General features: G+C 42.6%; 1 protein-coding gene across 1 annotated transcript; it reads right to left on the reverse strand.

The window, feature by feature from the left end:
* On the reverse strand, nucleotides 1-26,300 carry usp53b (ubiquitin specific peptidase 53b). Its single transcript, XM_063218375.1, has 19 exons — nucleotides 25,663-26,300; nucleotides 25,371-25,563; nucleotides 19,312-19,985; nucleotides 18,648-18,740; nucleotides 17,106-17,240; nucleotides 14,593-14,706; nucleotides 14,304-14,386; nucleotides 13,969-14,074; nucleotides 11,151-11,297; nucleotides 10,320-10,469; nucleotides 9,881-10,049; nucleotides 7,322-7,447; nucleotides 6,853-6,978; nucleotides 4,293-4,992; nucleotides 3,928-3,992; nucleotides 2,561-2,627; nucleotides 1,151-2,061; nucleotides 728-821; nucleotides 1-542 (listed from the first exon to the last, which is right to left on the reverse strand). Exons 3-18 carry the CDS (start codon nucleotides 19,453-19,455, stop codon nucleotides 745-747), a joined length of 3,213 nt encoding a protein of 1,070 aa, XP_063074445.1. The 5' UTR covers nucleotides 19,456-19,985; nucleotides 25,371-25,563; nucleotides 25,663-26,300; the 3' UTR covers nucleotides 1-542; nucleotides 728-744.
* Nucleotides 26,301-27,020: the final 720 nt, after the last annotated feature.

Genomic DNA, 27,020 nt, shown 5'->3' on the forward strand with positions numbered 1-27,020 from the left:
AGGCATCTCCAAAAATATATAAGTGGACATCATTTTACAACATTGTTCATGAGTCATGAATCATATCTATTCATGAAAAAACTTGAAAAGGCACTCCATAAATAAACATCTGACAAGTATGTACAAACTCCACATTGAAAGAAAATACAACGTAACGGTAAAGCTTGAGGGATCAAACAATATTTGGGCCCATCTTTTAGATGCGCCTGATGCAAGGGTATTTCGTACGTTATTTGTACCACGTCAGTTAAAGCATAGAAATTGGCCAACCATGTTAGCAAGCAAAGAGAATAGTATAGGTGCAAGAAGTAAAGGTGCATACTGACATCTGGTGGATGTCTGAGGAATCGACGTCACACCAGAGTGGAACAGAGGAGGGCTCATTCAGCTTCCACTACATTTATGGCTTACATAGATTCATTATATGTACACAACAACCAGGTTTATGATTTGGCAATGTTCCTTTTATTTGAGGTTTTAGGATCTATTTCCCACAAGTTTTCTTTGGCATCCATCTCAAGATTTCCCATCCATATTAGATCCTAGAGAGAGAGAAAAAAAGAAAGATACACACAAGTGTATAGACGAAGGTTGTAAATGTCAAATTCGTTTTGTTCTTTAAAAATATGCTTGAGTGCAGCTGAATGACAAATATCCTTGATGGTTTGTTGTCTTCATAAATTTAGTTGTGATAGAATTTTGACTTTGAACTAACAAGGCCACTTACCAATACGGCAACATTCATCACAAAAAGCCATGCTCATCCAGTCCTTTTGGAGTCACAGGGTTCCATTTTGCTGTGGGCTTACTGCTTGCATAGCCTAAAATTGTAAGACATGGCCAAGTCAGAACAGTGAAATATCTGTGCCTGTGCCATAACGGAGCCATTAATACTACATTGCAATTCACTACAAAAGCAACAAGCTTCTAAAGGCAGGACAAGATATAGTCTGAGGAGCAGCCATATTGTCCAGATCCTCTGAGTTTAGGGTTTAGGGGTAAGGACTTGAGGAGGGTGCCTTCCGCCATGTGAGGATGCTGGGGGACTAAGCCTCTGATGCTCTAAGTATACACACAATAAGGTACATCTACAGGCTCTCCTCAGGGTAAAGGACTGGTGTGCTGTGCTGTGAGTGCTGGCGGCTCTAACCCAGGTCAGCTCTGCTCCTGCCGTGCTCTGAGGTGCCCTGTGTCTCGCCGGGGTGTCCCCCGTTGTCCCGGTGTGGCTCTCCTCCTCCTCCTCCTCCTCCTCCTGCGCCTCCTCCTGCTCCTCCTCTCGCCGCAGGCCTGGGCTCAGTGACAGACAGTAGCAGGGGCCTCTGGTGGTGGTACTTCAGCCGGTAGGTGTCTGTCATGCAGTTGTCCACCGAGAAATACGTTGTGAGTGCCACGCCTGGCCCCTGGGAGCCGCCACTGCCACCGCCACTGCCACCGCCCCCCGAGCTGCTGCTGCTGCGGTCAGAGCCGCGGCCCCTCTCCTCCCCCTCGCCCGCTCCCCCGTCACTCCGCTCCTGATCAGAGCCAGACTTGGAGCTCACGTCTGAAGAGGGCGTGCGGGTGCCACCAGGCTCGGATCTCCAGTGTGAAGTGGAGGGAGAGATGGAGTTGGGAGCACTGCGGGTGGTTGGCCGCGGGCTAGTCTGAGAGGGCTCCTGGAGCAGGCGCGGTCGAAAAGGAGGTGTGCGCCCGTCCCCTGGACGAGCGGCCGCCACTGCTTGCTTGGCGCGGGTCGGCGTTGTTGTCGCCAACGGAGACTCTTGACGGGGGGACGATAGCTGAGTGGCAGGGGTGCGGGGAGGGCGAGGGGACTCCGCTGGAGCTGTCTCACTTGTGCTGGAGCGATACGCACTGTCCTCTTGCTCTGACAGCGGGTTGGTTAAGTCATCAGAGCTGTTGCACTCAGAGCTGCTCACTTTACCCAGGTGTCTCAGCGGTGGGCTGTCTGCACACCGGCCCCGCTGTGACAAATCCTCCTGATCATGCCTAGAATTGGAGGGCATGGGATCCCTTTCTAATGTAGCAGCTTTCTTAGAGCTGCTGGATGTATATCTGAGCTTCCTTCTGCAAAAAAGGCAGAAGTAAACAAGATCAAGCATTATTCCGTTCTCCTATGGCTAATATGAAAGGTAAGGTAGGCTACGTAAGCACTTAAAGTGAAACTGTGACATTTTTTGAAAAATGATCATTTTATACCCCTCCTTGGGTTGTGATTGTGAATGATTGAGTTTTACCTTTCTCCTGTACGTTCAACCATTCTCTGAGTATGGCAGTGCAAATGTTATCTCCATGCTAGCACATTACATTGAATCCTATGAGACCTGTTGGCAGCTAGCTGGTCTCATAAGATTCAATGTTCATTGCTAGCTTGAAGGTAATATTTGCACTGCCCTACTCAGAGAACGGTTGAAAGTACAGGAGAAAGGTAAAACTCCATTAATTTACTCAAGGGGAGGTGTAATATGAGCTTGTGTCTATGGTACAGTATCACTTTAAGAGTCACATATTGATTATCACATTGTGTAAGAGATATAGAAAGTACTTCCAAGGCTCCATGCACTACCTGGAACTGGGACTGCATTTCACCAGATGATCTGAATTCTTTCCCTGAGATTTCAGCAGATGTTTACCTGTGAGAGTTCACATGAAATACATTAAAATCTCTTTCACAGATGACTACAACTTGAGTTATTATTTTTTTTTACTTCTGTAATTCACTATAATTTGCCCTCAATAGGGCAGTCATCCATCTCATTTTTTTATGTGCGATGATACAGCCTCCATTTTGAAATGTGTTTATTACTGTAATTTCCACAAGTGACCATTGGAGGGCAGTGGAGATGGAAGTGCCAAAGCAGTAGAGGAGGAGGGAAAAGGCAGACACCCCTATCCCACTTCACCAAGAGGCTGCATGCATTCTAAATCCCTCCACTGTATAAATAGACAAGTTATTTTCCCTTTCCTGTTGACCTAGAGGTCTGCACAAGGATAAAAGACAAGACAGATGATCAGAAACGTTAGCTCCTGGGCTGTCATAGGCCTGGGGAATGTTGCTCTACTGTACATTCCACCTGTCCAAGTTGAAAAAATTACATTTAATAAAGATAATAATAAGGTAATATGGGAACATGATCAATAATAATAATAATAACAACAACAACAATAATAATAATAATAATCCCCATCATCATACAACATTCAACCAAGTTTCCAATCATTTTGGTTTACATAATTTCTGACTAATTCTATTCTTACACGCATGAATGCGCCCTAAATACCACACTTCCAATTAATTCCTTTTAACATACTTCCTATGAAACTGATTGTACAGTATATGGTGCTGCTTAGTTCTCAGAAACCTTGTTGGCTTAAATAGTAAATGGAGATTAGACAGCATAGCTAGCTGGGCTTTGTGTATGGTGAGATACATGATCAAACATAATCTTCCACTATTTAGTATGGGGATAAAATGTCCTGGACTTCTAATCAGCTTTGAAACTCTTTTCCTTAAAAAAAAACTTGGGCTGGAGGACAGTTGTTGGAATATTGCACAATCAGGAGGATTAACATCTACAGAAAAAACTGTGGACAATATTCCATTGCATCCCATTATATGATGAGGCCGCGGCGTATAGTAAGGATTGTATTTTCACAAAGTTCTCAATACTCCCTTACCAACATTTGAACCAGTTGCCCTGCTTAAACCTGTTTTAAGTCTCAATCTCATAACAGTGTTGTCAAACAGTTCAAGTGAAACACCTAACCCACTGAGACCTGCCCATGTCTGAAAGGGTAATCATCACCCATAAAGGTGTGAGTCGGGTTTCTAAACACTAACAGGATGAGCCCCATGGCCTGGAGAATCCTAGATCGACACGGCTGCTCAGTAGTACGGAACACAACACACAGAGTGGCTGGCTAATCGCTTACTGTGGTATAGCGGAGAGCGGGCCGGGTCGTTCTTCGCCTCGACTCTGTTGTGGTGAACCTGGCCCCTGAGATAGATAGATAGATAGATAGATAGATAGATAGATAGATAGATAGATAGATAGATAGATAGATAGATAGATAGATAGATAGATAGATAGATAGATAGATAGATAGATAGATAGATAGATTTTATTCCCATTAATAATAATAATAATAATAATAATAATAATAATAATAATAATAATAATAATAATAATTACTGTCTCCAGCTAACTGCCATTACTCTGTATGTATGTATTTGAATGGCAGTGCAGCTACCTCTGTGGATCTAAGGAGGCCTCCATGAACGTAACCCAACCTCCTACCTGAGCAGAGGTGCCTCCTGTGCCAACTTCAGCTCCTTCCCAGTTAAGTTCTCCACGCCTGGTGAGTCGGGGTTGGTGGAGCCACTGCTGAGCCTGTCGCTGCTCTCGTAGCCTGACTCAGTGCGCTGGATGGTCCAGTTGTCAGCTCGCAGGGGTACGGTTGCACCCCCCTTGGACCGCGTCGCACGCTGCTGAGAGTCCTGAGAGCTGCGGCTCTCGCTGTCGTGGCGGCTCTCGTCCTCGTAGATGGTCATCAGGCCTTTCTGCTTGCGCTCCGTCAGCGGCGCCCTCTGCTGTGCCATGGAGCGAGCGCAGCGTGGGCTGTCCTGCTGCCTTCGCTCCAGCTCATTCAGCACACTGTCCACATTCAAGACCTCGCGCACCGGTCGCCAGGATGAAGAACGAGATTTCCCACCTCCTCCACCTCCACCACTTCCACCTCCTCCTCCTCCTCCAGGACGCTCCTGCTGCTGGTCCGACTCGCGGGTCTCCTGCCGGCGAGAAGCCCCCCCAGAGGAGGCGGGGTGGGGATGGGGGTGGGGGTGAGGGTGAGGGTGGCTCTCCTGAGGTGAACGCTGCGAGTGGGGAGAAGGACGGTCCTGCCGCATGGAGGCCCTGCCTTGAGATGAACGCATCCGCTGGTCTGCCTGAGGACGCAGGCCATTCTCTGGGGGTGATGTGGCTCTGGGATATGTCATGTCTAATATTGGACAAAAAAAACAACACATTTAAGGTACTTAACCCGTTAAGACACGGCTTTATAAATTAGTTGTTACCAGAATGGCAATGGCCAAGTTGTAGTGCATTACTAAAGGCCCTGTGTTATGTCATAGTAGTGTAGTACTATGGTAGTTAACTTTTCAATGATTATTACACCGTGCCACTGGAGGTACGGCTTGCATTATGGGGCTACAAGATACCATTAACAGAAAACATCTGCTATAACCTGCATTAAAATCACCATAAATGACCAAAAACATACAATTTCCTTTTTAAAGTATGCTGACCTGTACACTGTATGGCATATTGAATGGTTATTCTGTTACCTGGTTGTTTTCTCATCCCATTCTGGTGCAACTGCCATAGTTCCAGTACAACACATGAGTACATGTCAAAAACTGAGGTAGATTTCTGCATAGTGGATAAGCAGAGGCTGGACATGCCGATCGGCATGCCCACGAAACTGACAGATCCCCCAGTCTAGTGAATGGGCAAAGCGCAGCCCAACACAATGTTTTAAACGTGAAGGCAAAGCATTCTTTCATTGGTCTGTTTCTGCCTCGTGCTCACTCATGCTTTGAAGGCAGATGGTGTTCTTGGCTTCTGGAGATGTGCCAGTGCTGTATTTCCTGCATTTCCTGACTACCAGTCGCCCTTATTTTGCCCTTCTGTTAAAGCCCATGCCCTCTTTTCCCTAAAATACAAATAAAGGGATAACGTAAAATTGTGACACATCCGGAATCGCCCACTGAGAGAATATAAACCGCCAAGCTGTGCAAGCTAAAAAATGCAAAATGCAAGCGACTTCAGGGAATGCAAACTGTTTCGTTGAGGAGGAAGACAAAGCTTGTAAAATGATTTACTGTTTGGAGAAGAACCTCCTCTAAATATTTAAGTATAACACTTTGCATTTCCATGATGGATGAACTTGTCTAAGTACCAATGAGAGAAGGACTAATGCCTAAAGGTATTTCATTAAATTAAAAAGTTGTTCATAAACAGCGCACAAAATAGGGCACATGTGAATAGAGTTTCCATGAAATCAAAATCATTTCAACCATTTACATGGCCAAAACACATGTGGAGGCTTTTCATCTTTTGCCTGGAGGCAGAATAGAACACTGGCATTCCTTTTTATTACTTTGAAGATGGTCCAAAGAAACTGTTTGTGAACACCCTCTAAGCATGAGCTGCCGCTGGCGGAGCTGAATATGCTATTTTAATTTCAAACTCCTCATGCGGTATGAGCAGACTGAGGTCAAAACAAAATGAAAAACAACCCACCACCTTACATTTTCTGTTACTGTTTATTTAACACAGCAATCCTGATTTATATGCAATCTTGATTTATATGTTCATTAATTTAGTCCTAATTTAGTTTTTCATTCAAACATGATTTAAAAAATATGACATTGTATTGCACTAATAAGTTGCATTGCATAGTATTAGAAGCCTAGACTAAAAGCCTAGACTTTTCAGGATTTGTACTATTAGCTAAACATTGGTGTATACATGTGATTTCTAGTTTCATGTACTGTTCCAAAAGGAGAGATCAAAGCCATTATCACACTGATATAGTCACACTGAAATAGTGCAAATACAGTAACGCTAAATTTGCTAGCTTGGTTCTGTTTTATCAACGCTTATCAAATAAATGATCCGATATGCTTTCATTTCATCTCAACCTGAACAGATTAGTGCGACTTTACAGCAGCACATTTTTTCCTTTTCATTTAGGGCCAAAAACTCCCTAAGACTGTGGCTTTCTGCACCAATGGGTCCAGAGTAGCAAATATACAGCATATGACAACAGAAAGACTATCCAGTAGTCTGGCCTTACCTCGGTGCTGTAGAGAGTCAGGTCTACGGTGCGTCCTTTCACCCTCCTTCCTCAAGTCCCCTACTCTGGGGAACGTCTCTCTGGAAGACTCACGGAACACACCGGGACTACCTGGAGCAGCTTTTACTGTGTGTGACATTAAGGAAAACATATTTTATTTTAGCATTTAAATTATATACATGCACTGTATTGTACTATATTATTATACTGGAATATACTTTATGAATAATATACTACAGTATATACAGTACATTAAACTGACTTAAAACAGATTGAATTCACATTACATTGTACAACCATCTCATAAGTCCATTTTGTAGAATGTTGTAAAATATTTGAATGGCAAGAATTCACATATAGGTGATAGGACCTCTGAACAGTCATTTTCAATGGTAAAATACACCATTTTGCAAATAAACCCTTCATTTCCATATAAAAATACTGGTGTTAGCGCTTCCCTGTTGCTTACATCTGCTGTAGCCTGAGTTAGGTGCTGGGAGTGTGGTGGACTTGTGTGAGCTCTGTCCCGAGCGGCCAGGAGCACTGTCCCTCACTCCTTCAAGCTTCTTTGACCCTGAATGAGAACTGTCAGTCACTGTGGAATAACACACATGAACAACAGAGTCAGTAACATACTGTATGACGATCAAGCACAACATAATAGGCACAGTATTTTTCACACATTGTCATTTAGCAAACTGGCATTATTTGGCAGTTACTTGATGTGCAAACATATTCAGCACACTCAAAATGTTTCATACATTGCCATGTTACCAATTTCAGAATGAAATAAGAATGGTGTTATACCTCAACACTGTGAATGGTAGTGGTACACAGTGGTGCACTGCATTGACTGTTCTGAAATCTGTTAAGTCAATGGGCTGGTGTGTGTGTGTGTGTGTGTGTGTGTGTGTGTGTGTGTGTGTGTGTGTGTGTGTGTGTGTGTGTGTGTGTGTGTGTGTGTGTGTGTGTGTGTGTGTGTGTGTGTGTGTGTGTGTGTTGTGCTGAGTTATGTGGGGCAGCTGCGGCATTGGCTGGCCCAGATGCTGAGCACTGAAGGCCATGACGAGCTCTGGGAGGCTGAGGGGGATTACAGCGAGGGATGAAGCGGGAAAATGATTGTGCGGCATTATCCATCAGAGAAATGATCTGTAGTAATCCAATCCATCACAGTCCTCTATGCAGACGGAGAGAGAGAGGTTTGAGCGTGTCCCCCCACTAACAGTCATCTCTCGCCACAGGGCTATGGCAGATGCTCACAAAGGTGAAACTCTAAATGCTGACATCAGCATTTTCCCAGAAACTATGTTAGAGTGACAAAATGATTACAGTACACCCCAATGACAGTTTGAGATGAGCAGATGGCTGCACTTTTCTACCATTAAGATTGTGGACTGTAGCCAACTTCAAACTCTCTGATGGTTGAAGGGAGTTTTTACTTCTAAATTCTGGCTATGATGTGTTTTGCAACCAGTTTTCCTATCATTGTTTGATATTTAAAAGGTATTTTTTTGTTGAAATAGGAACCTCAGCTGGTGGTACCATTGTTTTTGTTTTTATTTAGAGGGCACTTAAGGACAGTGAGAGGGTTGAAAATTCCATAAAACATTGGCATCCAACATAGGCCCATTACAGTATTTTCAAATGGCCAACACTGTTGCTCTCAGCAAAAGCACTGCCAAGTGAACGCAAAAAGCCCTTTCAAAGAAAAAAAAACACGATGCTCAGCACACCATGACTAACAAACTGGCAACCACTTCAAACCACACACTCCTAGCAGGCGCTTCAGGATAGCACGGAGCTTTGAACTCCTGCATAAAGATCTGTTAAACCCCAAGAACAAACAGCGATTTATAAAGGTGGAGCGGAGCCCCATTACAAACTAACAGTATGCTGTAGTAGTGAATGTACAGTAGAAATGCCATCAGCACTACTTACAGGGATTCATGTGGTAACAGCGACTGAGTCCCATTCCACTAGAGGCCTGCACATACCGGTAGGATACTTCAGATATAATATCCATATAGTAAATCCATGTGGTTGAGCAACTCTAAACGAAACTGAGCTGTAGATCAACATGTAGGTAATGTCCAGCATCGGACAGCCCAGCAGCCAACAACACGCAGGGATTACAGTGCAGAGACAGGGACAGAGTGAGAGAGAGTGGGGCAGAGTGACAGGAAGAGAGAGAGAAGAGGAGAGAAAAAAAGAGGCAAGGAGAAAGAGGAGAGCGTGGGTGGTAATCTCCATGTGACAGCAGAGTGTCTGTCCTCATCTGAGTTCAGGCCTGCATGTGGACTCTCTGTAGCGCTCTGACTCTGAGGGATTTGTGCCCAAAGCCTGAGTGTTTGCAACATACAGAGACACGCTATGACGACGGCAGACTTTTGATGGTTTTATATAACTCTGCCACTCTGCAGAGAGATGTTCCCGCCTTTGTGCAATTCCTGACACACAATATCTGCAAAGCCTTTGTAGTTCCCCAGAAATGGGTTTTAATCAAGGTCAGAGTTTAAAGAAGTGAATGGTGCGATATTAATAAAATGGTACCTGGTGTGTTGACTAAAATAGCTCTGCTGCGGCAACAGGGTAAAGAGTATTTCTGGCTCACAGGGACAAAAGAGGAGGATGATGGGACTGTCTGCCTGAATTGTCTTAAGTCTTATTTATGGTATTCAAAGCAGCAGCAGATGGGAATTTCAGAGCAATCATTGCACGGCATCACTTTTAACCCGTTAAAACATGGCGTTATAAATTTGCTGTTATCAGAATGGCAGTATGTTATTATTATGTGGAAGTTATGTCATAGTAGAGTAGTACCATGGTAATCAACCTTTCAGTGACTATTACACTGTGTGCGGAGTTCGGACTCTGAAGAAGGTGTAGCAACACCGAAACGTTAGTCGGGTGTGTGTACAAAATAAAAAAGTTTTTTTTTTTAAACTAAGCTGCAGTGTGCAGTCCCAATCCTACAGGCACTGTTATTATTGTGAAGTCCACTTTGAACGACCAGTAAAGACACGCTCACCTGAAACTTCGCCGTTGATGGGAGACTTAAAGCGGGACCACATAGTGGTCTGTCTAGGGGCATCCTCGTTAGAGACGGCGCTCCCATCTGGGTTGGCATAGAACAGCAGCAGAGGCTGGAAATGGCCACGCATGCACTTGGAGGCTACATCTTTCCACTTGGATCCAATCTGACAACAGAAATCATTCAGTGAACACCTGATTGCAAAAAAAGAGATCTTAGTAGCTACGTTAACTATAGGCCCTAGTTTGTTTCATGAAGTCATCTATGCTAAACTCCTAGTGCTCGCTTGAGTTATCCCCTTTATATTACACAGCCAGAAAAAAAACATATTTCTCCAATACCAAAAGGATGTCTGCATTGCCAAATATACATGTATTTCAAATGACACATTCAAATGACACATATTGTGAATAAAGGAATTATAGTTATTACAGACCTCTTTTACTGTTGCATCATCGAAAAAAACCCATTTGGAAGACTTGCTGTGATAGGCGAAGGCAGAGTAGTGTCGACTGGAGTAGCATATCATTCCCACCAGATGAAGGTCACATCGTTTTGCATTCTCATCTGTTACCCGGTAGAAAAGCTGAGCCAAGAGGGGGTAAGAGAAAGCAGATAAAAAAAAGACTGTTTGTTGATGTGAAAACTGCAGTCAGTTTACTATTTTAGGCATCACTTTACATAGCTGACACGGTATATCTACTGTATCAATTAGCAACACTGGCATATTGATCAAACACACACATAATATTTACGAACTGCACAACAGCACCACAATGCAAAATAGAGATGCACCAATCAGCTTTTTTTGGCCTGATCATCGATTACCGAACATCAAAATCATGATCTGCCGATCACTGCCAATCACAGAAAGAATTGGAATCTTCCCTCTTTTTTAATCTATCTACAGTATATTGACGTTTTCTAACTTGAAGTAGGCCAATCATAATCACAATTTGTAAAATAATAATAAGTGAAAAGCAAGTAAAGACATATTCTTTTGCCGCCATGAGCCAACGGCTTAGGCCACCATGACCAGTGCCAGATGTAAACCTTAAGCAAAACAAAAAAGTTGTGTGAGGAATTTAATATTTTGCCATCAGCTTTTTGCTGATTGCTGATCAAGCCATTTTTGGCACTATTGGCCGATCATGATCGGCGGCTAATTGATCGGTGCATCTCTAATGCATAACATGAAGTGTAGTGGTGGAATCTGTGCTGTGTGAGAGTGGAATGTGATGTGTACGTCAGCCAGTATGACCCTTACCCCCGAGAGGTTTAGGTGTGGACCTAGTGACCTGATGACATCTTCTGTGAGGTCGGATTGCTCGGCATCCCATACAAACCCAATGGTGACTATTTCTGGGCAGTTCATGAGCACACGGCGAATCTTAATACTTTGGCCACAGTTGCTCTGTGAACAGGAAGACTATCGTCAGTTATCCCGACCATTTATCAACATAACACTGCAAATAACTACTTGAGGCCTTACGAACAGCTTGTTATTACTTCATATCACAGAGAGATATATATGTACTCCAAATCATTGTTTTATTTTTTACAGTCCCTACCAGTGAATATACATTGTATACATGGGTTGCACATTTGTAAACACCCCTGGCTGCGTACTCCTCAACCTTTGATTGTTGGAATGTGCTGTCAGTCAAAAAATGAGCCTACGTGGTTGGCTGCTTAGCATCTTGCCCCTCCTCACAACATGAATGTTTGTAAATGTGAAACCTATGTATAAGGCAAATACCTACAGGTACAACACCTACATTGGTTATTGTGTTCACTATTCTTATTCATAAGGAGAAAAGGTGTAATAAAACACAAATAGTTAAATCATTTAAACATTTTCCATATCTGAGAGTCTATCACCGTAACACTGCCAGACAGGAAACCATTGATTAGACCAGTGGTTCTCTCCCTGACCTCATTATAAGCATGCCAACGTCTCTCAACCAACAACTCCATGTTAAAGATGTAAAAAACAGTACAGCCTAATAATTATAATTTTCTGTGTGCTATTATTGATCATGCTATGATATGCTTATTATACAGCTTTCTAGAATGATGTGGGAGCTTCCATTCACTTTGAATGGGCCTTTCCAGGTGGCCCCCTCCCCCAACTGTCTAGCTCTCAATGCCCCCTAAGGTCTCTCCTAAACCCCCTGTAGAGGCCTCACTGAGAAACACTAGGTTAGTCAAAGTTATGCGGGGAGATGACAATGATGCATACTAGCATGCTACACTAATTGCTAGAACAGCAAATTGTGAAGCATTCAGACACATTAACAATGCATGTGCACTGTGCATTCTCCAGAGAGTTGGTGGCCTCCAAGAGTGGTGCAGTATTTGTGCTGTGAAGTGGTTTGCATCAGGTGCCAATAGCCTGAGAGACAGGGCCGGCGCTAAATATAAGCAGAGTATGCAGTGTGTTTAGGGCACCAACCAGTGCTTGGGGCACCAACCACTTTGCCCCCAAAGTTGGGACTTCTTAAAATGAGATTGATTAAGAAATGTCATGTAATAATTATTTAATTACAGAGCAAAACATATATGTATTAGATAGTAGTAGATTATTATTATTATTTAATCACGAGGGGGGCCTCCTGACCAGGTATACATAGGGCCTCCAAACCCTTAGCAGCGGCCCTGCTGGGAGAGCACCAGTGCACAGGCTTGTCATGCTATTTATAACCTCTTACACCACAGGGCGCTACACCTTCCACTCCCCTCCACCACAATGTCACAGCACACTCCAAAGCTACAGTACCCGTCTGGCCAATCCTCCAGCAGCCAGGAGTCAAGACACAAGAAACAAACCGAGACTATGTGATGGCTATTCACAGCACAGCAGTGAAGTATAGAATCTAAGGTCCTGTCATGCCGCCTGCTTCTTCCATAGCAGATTTATCATCTGAGCAACAACACTGCAGTTATGCACTGTCCCACAGGCAAGTCCCCAACACCTCTGCTCTGTTGCATCAGCTGGAGCCACCGCTTGGCCATTTTGAGCTCCAATAATATGCCACAAGCAGATTGCCACACTCTCTTGACAAACAAGGCCTCAAGACATTCCACAAACCAGTTACAGTAAATAGCCATTTCAATGGCCATTCAAAGTCCACATGGTAGGCCCTACCGTGGCCTAAAGGTCAGATTAGACTTCAGCAACTGCGAGCGTGAAAAGTCGCGTGGGAGTGGCCACGAACCAATTTTGTATTCATGCATCTGCGAGCTCTGCGAGGTCCGAGGTCTCGTTGCCAGCCACATTTGAAATTGCGCGATTAGGCTACTTTCACTACATTGTAAGCACTGCGGTCATTATTAAGCAATGTTGCTTTCTATCCCGGTTAGCTAGGTATTTTCACACAAATTGCAAAGGCAATGCAGTGGTATCATTAGACTATTTGACATACCCAGTCTGTTTTCACGAGCAGAAAATGCAAGCATGTAAAGACAGTTGATTCTGCCGATGTGTGTTTACATTCGGTGGAGGAACGGTAGTAAAACCGCAGGCATTGTACCACGAGTGTTCAACTGATGCATTGTTTGTTACTTAGCTTAGCTTCGTGTATTTACACACATTTACACACAAGGCATTAATAAAGTTTTTAACAGAATACAGCTCTGCTCTCGCAAACTACTGGCATTGCGCTGCCACAAGAACAGAACAAGGAAGTAGCGAGACGACCAATCATAGTGCCTTTTTGTCTGCGTACTCCGCGTCCGTCCGACGGATAGTTAGAATTTTTTCGAGGCGCTAGACGACGGGCGCAGAGCCTCTGAGAGGGGGGCGTGGACTCGCATAGACAGAAAACGGACGGACGCAGATTCTATGCGAGCGAAGCATAAATCTAGCTTAACAGTTGGGCACTGGGTTACTACGCCGGCGACCCAGGTTCGATTCCAGCCCGGGTCATTGGCCAGTCCTTCCCTGTCTCTCTCCCCACTCGTTTCCTGTCCCTCTCTCACTATTATATCACAAATAAAGCCATAAAAAGCCCTAAAAAATCTTTTTTAAAAGTCCACATGGTACAGAAAAAAAATGCCAGTGTCTGTCACCCATGCACACTCACAGGACAGTTGCGGAGGTCGCCCATGGTGTTTGCTGCCTGTAAGAGTTCCCCAAACATGTCAGCTCTCAGCCTATCACTCTTCTCCAGGATTCTCTCCACCTGTTGGCTAAGCACAGTGTAAATATAACAGGAGGAGTTATGGGCCTGCAGCTTTGACATACAGACCTTAACGTGTCCATTGAATTGTGTGTAAATGCTAGTTACAATGTTCTAGTATTACTGTAGCATTTTGCCATACCATTCCTTCATTACCAGGGGAAAATGATTAAGACTCACAGAAGAATCACAATTCACAGATGAAATCACAATTCCGAGAGGAAATCCACCTCACTTACCAGAGTGCTGTTGTCGAGACATAATGCACCAACTCAGTGAAAGGAAGAGGATCGGAAGAGGCCCCACAGCTTCGGCACACAAACTGTGGATAAAAACAATGACACAGATGTCTAATAGTGACTCAGAGAGCGGCTCCTCAAACACTGTCTTTGTCTGATAATCTTGTTTTAAATGGATGACTTGGGAGTGACAAAAAGTAAAGGTGCCAAAGCGGAAAGTTCAGACTTTGAGTATAATCTAAAATGATGAGTCAAGACAATGACAAGAATACGGTACTAAAGACAGCACCTGTTCGTACAACGTCATGGCAAACTTCTGGTGTGTGATGCAGGATTTGGAAGTGCAGACTTCGGAGCCCGTGTTCGCCACGATGTGCAGATGGATTCGCTCAAGAATATTTTCCTGTAATCACAAAAGTAATCTCCTTGTAAAATCATAATGGCTGTTGGTACAGAAATGTGCACCATTAGCCCTGCCATGGCTTAACGCTAGGGCACTGGGTTACTATGCCGACGACCCAGGTTCAATTCCGGCCTGGGTCATTTGCCAGTCCTTCCCCGTCTGTCATTTCCTGTCCCTCCGCCACTGTCCTATCACAAATAAAGCACAAAAAAACCCAAAAAATCTTTAAAAAAAGAAATGTACACCATTTTATCCAATGTCATGTAGAGATGTCCGATAATATCGGCCCACAGATATTATCGGTCCGATAATAGCATAAAATGTAATATCGGTCAATATCGGTATCGGATTTTTGACCTATCAAAACCGATATAATAATGCTTGAATTACTGTACACTTTTCTCCTTAATTATTCTTCTATTTTGCACAGATGATGTTAATATTTGGAAAGTTTTGTTGCATTCGAGAATGCATCTTGTGGGGCATTACAATAAAATTACCGTAAATCCTCTAATTGTGGCCTGTATTCCATTACTGGCCGGGATTCTAATATTGGCCGGTCTCGCGGTCGGCGGAGGTAAATTGGGGCCGGTCTCTTGTACAGGCCGGGTCTAAAAATAGAATCAATTATTTGTTTTCCGTTTACCGGATATCTCACGTTGTTCTCAAAATCCACAACTGTAATCATTAAGCTGGTTAACATTAGACATAGTTCCTCACTCCGAAAAAGGACTCATTTGCTACTATAAAACAAACGGGGCACACGCCAAAGACTAGTTATTAGCCTACATGTGAGCAGTGTGTTAATATCAGCTGTGTGAGAGCGACCGCTTCGCAGCTTCTCTCTAGCTTTCCTGGGTAACCTATACCCGCTTGGGTAACCTATAGCAACAACACGAGCCCAGAATACAGCCAGAGGCAGATGGAGCGCGACCATACAGAAAGAGATTTTGCCTTGGTTGCAAAGTTGTGAGAGCCCTCGTCGTAAATGTATTTGGCGGTTAAACTTTTACTGTGCGTTGCCAATGGAGGAAAAATAGGAGGCACAGTATTAGACAATAATTTGGCTACTTCGCTTAACCTTCATATTTCAGTAACGTGCGCTTCACACATAGAGATTGCTTCAGGCTACGGACCGGAGACAGAAATTGTAGGCTATATTTCCCCGACATTTGGCTGCAGCAAGAAACAGTTTGCCTTGTTAAATCTGGGGTAAAATAGGGAGTGAAACAGCCGCAGATATTGGAATACGACCGTCAATGTCAATGTTGTTGCCGCATCTCGTGTCCATAAACTCAAGGCGAGAATGGGATTAAAGGAAGGGAGGAAGGGACACGCCTCGTGTCGTGAGTAAAAAAAATGGACCGACGATGGTCTCCTAGGGTGCATCCCAATATGTGACCTTGCCCCCTCCACTTGCCTCCTCCACTTGCTTCTCGTCATGATGACATCACTGACAACAGCATTATATTTCAATATCTTGCAAAAGCTCAATTGTAAAGTCTTTTTCTCATTTGCAATTGGGATGGTGAATGAAAAACAGTCCCTCAAAAGTTGTTGTGGCGAGGCTGACAGCTGGGAAACTTTATCGTTTTCTCCACGGAGGAGGGGCCAGGAGGCGGGACAAGGAGACAAGCACAAGTGGAGGAGGCAAGGACACATATTGGGATGCACCCCTAGTCATTCGCACCATAGGCCTACCGTAACTGGTATGGTAACTGTAGCCTACTTTTTCAATAAATGAACCAAGTATTTTATTGGTTCAAAATACGGTAGACACATGGTTTTATTCTTTCAACTGGTAGTCTGTTTTGCTTAAATAGGAATATTGGCCTGTCTCTAATTCTGGCCTCCTTCCAATTATGGCCTGGTCCAAGATGCACTTGAGTAAATACAGGCCCCGGCCAATAATAGAGGATTTACGGTAAGCATATTTTGTTCCACAACAGCAGATTTGTAATGTTACCTAAAATTTGTTATGAGGAAAAATAACCCACATATATCGGCATCGGTATCGGCCGATATCGGAATCGACAATTGAGAGTTGGACAATATCGGCATATCGGATATCGGCAAAAAAGCCAATATCGGACATCTCTAATGTCATGCCAATCTAGTTCTAGAACCATCTCAGTGAGAAAAACAACACATTAAGTGTCTGTCATCATCGTGCTTGGTGCTTTACTCATTCCTGTAGCCCCGGGTTACCAGTCACAAATAGGCATCACTCCAACTTAACACTCGCCTCAAGATTGTTCTGCTCTGACTATGACTCTGACTTAGTCATCAGAGAGGGGACACTCGCTGGTCTGGCCTCACCCCACCCCACCCCACCTCTGATGCCCACAGCTTTGTAAAACCAGCACAGTAATGAGGCCACCACAGGCATGGAAACATACGAAGCACTCAGCGGCATCGTCCATCAGGCCCAGCTGAAAGCGCTGCTCGTCCTTAAACGTCTCAGCCAGGGCGTGGCGCAGCGTGTCTGACGGCAAGGCCCGCTCACGACTCTGCTGGAACTGACTGAAAATACTCTGCGGGGACAGACAAGGGTGACAGACGGGCTCATTGTATGTGTGTAGTCGGCTACCACCTGCTATTACAAACACTTGCATGACTGTCTAGAAATACCACAGTAATTGATCCTCATTTACATTACATTATATTACATCACATAGCATTTAGCAGACACCTTTGACCAAAGCGACTTACAAGGAGGAAATTTAATCAGAAACAGGGTCAGTGTACAGTTGCAACACTGACAGCATTGTCCAACACAAGGTAAAAGATGTAGCAAAAAATAAGATGCATTAAAAGTGGCAAAAAATAAACAAAGACATTAAGACGCAGTGTACAGTTGCAACACTGACAGCAATGTCCAACACATGGTAAAAAGAAAAATGTATGTTAAAATGTTTTTTAAAAAGGATGTTATAAGCAATTTAGGTATATAAAAGATGTTCTGTACATAAAATATGTTAAAATCAGTGGCTTTAGGAAAAAAGCTAAAAACTAAGGAAAGAAGCTAAAAAACTAAGGCCACGAATTGAGTAGAATTAGTTATGTTAGAGTGGTAGCCTCTAACTGCAGATGGGGTCGCGAGCGGGCCTATTCACTTTTTTGAAAATACTCAACTACATCATAACAACATTGCTATGACAGTGTTGAGAGTCTTAAGTAACAGATTAAGACATAGCCATCACAATTTTGGTGATAGTAAGGTTATAACATAGGCTCTGCGCTAAGGGGTTAAGCAGGGAAGCTTTCTCGGAAGAGATGAGTCTTCACTAGCCTCTTGAAGGTTGAGAGGGATGACCCTGCTCTTGTAATAACTTGTAGCTTAAGTAAATGACAATGAGGTACAATATCAATCATCCCTGTGCTGCACTTACGTACACGCTAGGTCCCAATCCGACATTGGTTAAAACTTTTAATCAAGCAAATGTATTTTGTCTTTACAGTGGCTTCAAGGTGCACATGCCTACTGGTCATTCAGCTGGTGTGTATGATTGACCAGTAATGGTCAAACTGGTTTCAGAAGCTACCATGCAGGATAGGTATTTGAAGGTATTTTGTAGAATTTGAGGAAATTGACATTTTTGTATTGAGTATTCCATTGCATTGCAAAATTAATTTTACACAGGTTTAAAAAGTATGTTCTCAAAATATTTGAATGGCAAGAATTCACGCATAGATGATAGGATTTCTGGGCAGTCATTTCCAATAACAAAATCAAAAATGGTGGAGACATCTTTTTGCAACAAAACTCTTCATTTGTTCCCTCCATTCACTTGAACCAGCTGGATCTAATTAACACCAAATGAAGTCATGAATACAGACTAAACAGGTGATACTGGATTCTAAATCCTTTAAAATCCAGAAGACCGTACACTGAATTTGACCACGACAGACAAAGAGGACAGAAGTATCTGGGTACTCACCTTAAGAGCACAGAAGATGCAGGCATCACCCAGACAGAAATGCCCTGATAGCTGCCTCAGACTTCGCCTGAAGATATCCAGCTGCCATAGCACCTATAAAGAACAACCATTGGATCACTTAGACATTTGGTATTGTTATGGACATATTTATGGGCAAAATATTGTTCCCCAGATATAGAGATAGTATTCAACAAAATGACCAAACATCACCATAAATCTGAGAGAGATTTTCTATTTTGTATTGCAACTACGATCATACAAACACACCACAATCAAACCAATTCTGACCAACTATATAAAATTTAAACTTCCAAAACTGAAAAACTGTTGTAACTTACTTTTTTCTCTATCAACCCTAATAATTTTCACAAATTCATTTTGTTTCAGCAAGATTTCACATTTAAACATTTTTCATGTAATTAGGTGTACTTTTGTATTTACTATATGTATATTAATCTTTCCATGACTTTACAGGGTCCATAGTACATTTTAGAATACCTTTCCACATAACCTTAAAACAGTTAATCTATTGCCACAGAGCATGGCCAGATGTAAATATAGATTCACTAATAATCATTCACTAATAATCATTCACTAGTACTACATACATATAGAACATATATACAGTCCACTTGAATGGAGGCGTGGATGAGAGGCCACAGACCTGTACAGCACTGTTGAGGAAGCAGCTGTTCTGGCCGGGTTCGTTTAGCAGGCCTTTGGTGAGGGCGAGAGAGAGCATGCTGCCAGCCTGGTAGGTCTTTCCAAGACTGCCACCCTGCTTCTTGAACAGTTTCACCCATGCCATTGGGTTTGTGCCCCGCGCCCCTCGAGGAATGGGTCACAGCAACAGTTACAGTAAAGTGTACTGAGTGGCCTGTACCCGGTCCATGGGCAGCATGTCCGCACGCCAGGGCTCAGTGGATGCAAGCGAGGGAGGACCAGAAAGCTCCAGAATAAAAGTCTTTAGACGTGCATATGTGTGTTACATGTGCATGCATATGTCAGTGTGCATATGTGTTACATGAAATCTTACAGAGGCAAGGGGAGAAAAGAGGACAGCAAAGAGCAACAAGCACCAGGGTGGGCAGGTGGGGGTCCACATGTGAGTCCTACAACATAAGTGCCGTCCCACCCCTGACTGAATGGCTTTGTGCGATCATTCCAGAGGCTTCCATTTTGATCACCGTTCCCCCTCACCACTGCCAGGTGGCCGCAAGAGGGATCCATTTCAATTCCTGAGCCAGTCCAGGAGATCAATTGAGGTCCTTCCCTGGATCACCCATAAGGGAGCTTGAGAGTGGGGCGCTTCACCATCTGATAACAAAGAATGCAGGCCTGTGGAAATGGAGAAATAAGAAGATAAATGAAAATCAGTTGGGTGGCATATCATATCGTAAATGAGCTAGGTTGAAGCAAAAGAGCTGACACAGCAATTTGGTTATGGTCCATGGGGCATGGTACATTCATACAGAGTAATAACAAATAGGAACCTTGCATTTCAAGGTAGAATTGAGCATAAGACAACATATATGAACGTAATATTTACACATCATTAAAAGTCCTCCAGATAACGATCTAGCTTATTTTTCTTCTTATTTTGTCTACATTGAGTGGTCCTGACTTGAACATAGCATCATAAATGCAAGTTGCAGTTGGAACGACTGGGTTCACCTCAACGTTCAAGACAGATTAAGGGCTAAGACAATATATCGTATACATACAAACGTACTAGACTGTTTATCTGCTTTCCAGGTTGTCTACAGTGAGGGTGTTGTTTTAACCCCCTTAAGAGTTTAGCATGAGTAGCTTTGTATGTGTTTCTGAGGTGAGGGCTATAGATGAGTCTGGCCTTTGACCCAGGATGTTGGGCCCAAGCACATTAAGCACATTAACCCTTAGCACAGAGTCTATGATATAACCTCACTGTCACTCGGGCTGTAACGATATTGTATCGAACCGAGAAATCGTGATACACAGAGTCACGATACTGTAAGGCAATACAAGGAGGCAGTATCGTGATACGCCCTTTTAACGTTTTGATACCCATCAGCCCAGAAAACAACCACATTATATGAAGTGATAGTGCTTCCAAGCAACATTATTATTATATAGAAACTTTCTAAAATTAGTAGTAGCCTCTTGTAACCTATTCTACCTATGAACTATCATCGTTTTTATCCATAAAGTTTACAATGTTAGCAAATGTGAAATCGTGGAGTGTATCGAACCGTAGGTCATGAATCGTGATACAAACCGAATCGTGAGTTCAGTATATCGTTACAGCCCTAACTGTCACCAAAATTGTAATCGCTATGTCTTAATCTGTTACTTGAGGCTCTCTGTTATGCCATATCATATATGTTGCGATGTTTGTAGTTGAGCATTTTCAGCAAAAAGTGAATAGGCCCACCGGCGACCCCATCTGCACTAAGAGGTTACACCTACAGTATACATGCAGGCTACCTTACCAAAGACCTGGAGGACAAACATCACCCTGATTGTTTCTCAAACCAGAATAATGTACACAAGGTATACACACTGTGTGACCAACACTATGGGTAGTGTTACAGTATGAATTAAACAAAAATAAATGTTTGCTTTCAAACTATGTCAAATCCTTTCAGACCACAGGCTTTTCAAGCAGATCCAAACTGCACCCAGGTCAAATAAAAGGAATAGAATATTTAAGTGTCCTCCTGCATTGACATAGCAGTGTAAGTCAGCTTTCCTCTGTCCACATCAACCTGTCATTTCTGCTGAGTTTGAGGCAATAAACAGATTTCGGATTTCAAGTCATCAAAACAATGTGAATACAACAATGGCCACTGCACAAAACAAAAATATGTAAAGCCTCTTTCCCCATGCAAAAAGTATAGCCATAATAGTTTCTCATAGGTGCTTCATAAGGCCATTTCTGCATTCAAGGCTATTTCTGATATCAAGTCACCTGAAAGTGTTAGCATAAATCCGTTGTCACAGACATCATCAACCTCACGGAAAATTGATTGTAGTTCAGTGTAAACCACTGTGGTTTGCTTTGACCAGACTGGACAAATATCATGACAGCGAAGAAAAAAATTAATAGTATTTTAAAAAAGGAAAATAAAAATTGAACATGTATTTCATTGACCTTCCTAATATCTCAGAGTCACAGGCATTTGATTGTCAGTCAGGTTAACAACTATCCCCTGCCATGAAAAAATAAAATACAACAAAAAGGATTCTAAGTGTGCAGACTTCTCACTCTGAAAACTACAGTTGCCCTTCGTCCTGCACCTTTCCCTGGGATGTGCTCAATCCTCTCCTTCAACTAACAAATATCTACCTTTTAACATTAGCTATTATTGTTGTGTAAAGTAAGATAGAAAGTTAATAAGCAGCAAGTAACAAGCATACAAATGTACTATGTCAGACACATGTCCAACAGATGTGTGGAATTATACTGTAACTGTATACTGTACTGTATACAGTAGCGTAGTCTATGTTTTAATAGCATAAGGTAATTACATCTTTCTATAAACTGAAGACAATAGCTGTATCTTCACCATCTGATTAGTTTTAAGAAAGGGCCCTGAGTTAGTTTCTCAGAAGAAAAAACAGAGCATGTAACTGGGTTAATAGGTTAGTGTCCACTAAAACCACTAATCTTTCCATCCCTTCATCTCCATAGACATGGCTGCCGCCTTCACTAATGAAAGAAGTCTACCGCAGAGCAGATGTATCACACATCAGAGATGACGCTCCTGCTATAAATGTGTAATTGATTGGAATTTGACTGATATTATAAAAGTGTTAGCCTAACCTGTCCCATACCAGGTCTCCAACTAAGTAGTGACTGTATCAATGAGTATCATACATTATAGTCGCATGGTATGGAGCCTACCCTCAACACAACAGAAAGGTACTGCAGAGAGTTGTGCGTACAGCACAGAACATTTGCGGCTGTGAACTACCCTCCATACTGGAGTTATTTGAGGGAAGATGCATTAGGAAGGAAAACTAATCTTGAATGATCATCCTAACCATGTACTATTTGAGCTATCACCATGTGTCAAACAGTACAGAAGTTTGAAAGTTCGCGCCACCAGACTCCAAAGTAGTTTCTTTCACCAGGTAATTAGATTGCTGAACTCATGCTGAAGGCAACCAAGGCACTTTGTTTCTTTTTTTTAACCTCTCTCTCTTTTACACACACACACTTACACACACACTTACACTTACACACACACACACACACACACACACACACACACACACACACACACACACACACACACACACACACACACACACACACACACACACACACACACACACACACACACACACACACACACGTCACACACACACACGTCACACACCTTTCATTTATTTTTTTGAGGAGACACAAAGAATTTTACTCTTTTATAGGCCGACACCTATAATGAGATGTAATAAAAGAAATCTTGAATTTTGAATTTTGAATCTTGACCTTGCCATAGCCTAACCCAACTGACCCAAATGGTAGTCTTATCCCACCAAAATAGAAAATCACAAAAACATTATGTAGTAGCAGTTTTGCAGCTGCTACTAATTAGTGAAATAAGAAGATGAAGAAGAGGAAGAAGAAAAGAAGAAGAAGAAGAAGAAGAAGAAGAAGAAGAAGAAGAAGAAGAAGAAGAAGAAGAAGAAGAAGAAGAAGAAGAAGAAAAAGGACTGTACTTTCTCCATCTGTTAATTTTCTCCCTTCAAGCTCCAGGCAGATGCACACCATCTAAGCACTACCTGCTTCCAGCTGTTTGTTGTCTTCACCTGAACTCCAGTGGTAAAAAAACAACGTAGAACATGCAATTATATAACAGCATACAACTGAAGTCAATATAGTTGGATGCTGCTGCATTTCCAAAATGTGGCTAAAGCAAGTGAGCAAGCTTTCATGAGTAGGAGTAGCCTCACTTCTTGAGCCCACCCGAATGTGTAGGTGTTTCTCAGGTCTGTCACTTTATCATTGCTTATCGGGCACTTTCTCTGGACTGACTGAACATTTTCTGCTGAGATTTGACATACGTAGTCTGTAGATAGAAAAAAAGAGGCCACACAGTCTGAAAAGCTGTTACACAGCTCATCCTTGATGTTGTGTTGTTTTTTTTCATCGGGATTACCTTGCTACATCATGTTTAGATGCTCTTTTCTACACCTTCTGACTGTATAGGATGAAAAGAGAGATGCATTTTAGCTCCATCCCACACGCACTTGGCAATACAACTCATCCCAAGGGAGTCTTGTCTCAGCATGGAAGAATCACAATAGAAAGCCAAAAGCATACTCAATTCCCTGAAATCACACATCTGAAAAGGGAAATTGTATGTTTGCTGGGATAGCCCATGTGAAAAATAAACAGTAGCCTACCTGTACAGCCAGACAGAGAAATTATTCCACCGACTGCTTCCACTTTTTACTCTACTCTACTTTAACTACTAAGTTACTCTACTTTACTCTACTTTTGACTACAAAAGGTAATGGCATGTTGGCAACTCTGGGCTATGAACTACTACTACATACTGTATACCCTATGCTTCACACAGGAGGAAGTTGTTGTTGTTGTTGTTAGGTTGTTATTGTGTATAGCCTAATTAAAAAGCAACATAAATAATTGTTCAGACTTAGGAGACCTATTTCCAGCCCAGTTCTATTTCACGGCATTATATCAACAAACTTTTAACATCTCTTAAAGTACAAACATGACTAGTTTAATACATCTATTATAACAAAAAGCCAAAAGGGTACTGAAAGTAGCTACAGGCATGTAGTCTAATCTATTTAATTGCTTTGATTCTTATGACCACAAGCATTAGCCATATGTTCCACAAATCCTTGGCTGTATGGCCTATACACGACAGGCATGAAAATAACAAAGTAGCCTACTACTGAATTAGAATCTGGTATTTTGCAACATTGTATAATTAGCAGTTTCCACAGTAAAACTTGGAACTACTGATCGAGGAAAAGTAGTAGCCTACCGGTAGTCTACACTATTTTGATGTGACTGCCGGAGATGTAGGCCTAACATATAGACCTAATAGTAATAGGCCTAGGCTAATAATAATAATAATAATAATAATAATAATAATAATAATAATAATAATAACTAGGCCTACAGCCTAATGGATCCTGAAGTGTTTGCCTTGGACACCATGGGCCAAAATACTCGTCCTCACAACCGATACATCATCTGGTTTAATCCATAAGCATGGCGCACCAAGATCTGAATTAACATTGTTGTGGCATTAGCCCCTGCACCTTCAAATCTGATCCTTACAACTGTGTGTTGTATCGCAGCCCATTAGGCCGTGGGCTAGATCTCTATCGTGGTAACACATCACATTCAGGTTTAAATATTTCAGGGTACCAACATAAGATGGAATTACATCCGCAAACTATAATGATTTTCCCAGCCGCATTGGAGGAGATGCTCTGCGTAATCACTATCACCACAAATATGCCAGTAGCTTTTAATGTATGCTGCAGCGCCAGCAAAAACAGTGATGTTGCAAAGAGCATTATGCGGTATGCTTTGTGTTACACCTGTTTAGACGCATGCGTGGTACAGTAGGAATAGGGACCTCTATATTTACCGCAACTCATAGCAAAGCATTCAAGCCTGCAATGTTTTGAAACCCGCATAGGGGACATATAGCGCATGTATCAAAGGGAAAACAACAGACACGTGTGAACACTCACCTTCTCGTGGGAAGATATGTTGTTATATCCGATAGTTCTCCAGCTGTCACCAGCAGGCTATCCAAGACGAATCTTAACTTCTGACGCCTTGAAAATGTGACAAGTGAAACTGCGAGACCTCCATCTGGATACCATGTGGTTCTTCAGCAAATACACAGCCCCACTTAATGGTTATTATTGACACAGAGCTAGCCTACAACAAAATGAAAACAGATGAACATATTCAGACAGGCAGCCGATCGTAATAGGTATCCTTCTTCAGCTATCCCACACTTTGACGGGGTAGCGTTACCGTAGTCTCGCCAGTGCAGTCGTAGGCATTTCCTCTGGGAAGCAATACCAATGAATGATTTGCGCTGGTCGCGAGTCGGCTGGGGATTAGTGATGGTTTGAGAGTTTAGGGGTCAAACTCCGCCCCCAGTGTACAGGCTGTTAAAACGTCTTGGTACCGCGATGTCATGCGTGTCGGTTATTTACTTCATAGCTTAATAGCGATCGTGTGAACCACCGTGGGATGTCGAGAGCAGAAACATTAGCTAGCCGTTTAAATTGAATCCTAGCCGAACGACACTGATGTGGACCACACGAGCGCACTGCTTTGGTGTTTCATAATCATGCGCCATAATAAAACTGAGCACGTGCGTTTGATTTGATGCACTCCAAAACTGCTGTTGCAGAGCGCGCGGTAGCCTATTTTGTCTCTTATGATCCACACATTGGAACAAAGTCATCCCACGGTATGCTTGTAGGGAATTTAGCAAACAACAGCATTGTCATCTATTGTGAAAGGGGAATGCAAAAGCCCTGTCGGGATGGGTGACAAATCCAACGCATTGGCTATTGCGCAGAAGGAGCCCATGACCAGCGCTACTTGGATGTTTAAATTGAGATCAACAACCTCGTTTTCATCTGCACTGATGTCATCGCATGTCCCAGCCCAGGAGTAAAGCAGAGCGTGTCAATATGTTGACCGTAGAATAACCTTTATTATGAGGCAGTGGCCGTTCACACAAGCCCATGTCTGTTCGTTTTTTATTAAGCTAAAAACTGTAGCTTTATGTAGGCCTATTGGCATTTTGTCACATGATTTGTGAAACATGATCATGATGGATATAAGATTTAGGAGGTGAGATGTGTCAAAGTCTTAATCAGATTGTTTTTAATTATTTTTTACAATGCCCTGTAACCACGATTAAAAAATGATATCATGCCATTTTATAGCCTACTCTTCTTCCTCTGTTGTTGTTGTTGTTATTGGAGGTTAATTAGGGCCTAGTCGTCGTGCCCTAGCCTACTAGTAGCCTAGACAAGGCCTATTGCAAAAATGTTTCTTCTATGCATCAGTGTAAAATATAAGCTATCGCCTAGTCCATATCACCATACTGGCTCATACTTACAAAGCCAAAAGATAGTAAACCTAGCTGCTGTTTTGTCCAAATTCAGTGTAGCCATTCACATTGTTGTGTGTCTCTTGGTTCTTCCTGTAGGCCTACTAAGAAATCACATAAACACATTGCATAACAACTCTGTTCCTTGTCTGTATGGGCGTCAACTTTAACACCCTTGGTCTGTTAAATGTTCAGTTATTCCACTTACACTTGATGAGCACATAAGTTACTACATGTCAATTACTGTATATGTCAGAAATCT

This window comes from Engraulis encrasicolus, chromosome 16 (assembly GCF_034702125.1).
Source record: "Engraulis encrasicolus isolate BLACKSEA-1 chromosome 16, IST_EnEncr_1.0, whole genome shotgun sequence".
Classification (NCBI taxonomy): domain Eukaryota; kingdom Metazoa; phylum Chordata; class Actinopteri; order Clupeiformes; family Engraulidae; genus Engraulis; species Engraulis encrasicolus.

Coding starts and splice junctions, on each gene's coding strand:
- usp53b (XM_063218375.1), bottom strand. CDS start 19,455: ATGGCATGGGTGAAACTGTTCAAGAAGCAGGGTGGCAGTCTTGGAAAG. Junction 2,628..3,927: donor CCGCTCTCCGCTATACCACA/GTAAGCGATTAG, acceptor GAACTCTCACAG/GTAAACATCTGCTGAAATCT. Junction 822..1,150: donor CAGGAGCAGAGCTGACCTGG/GTTAGAGCCGCC, acceptor TTACAATTTTAG/GCTATGCAAGCAGTAAGCCC.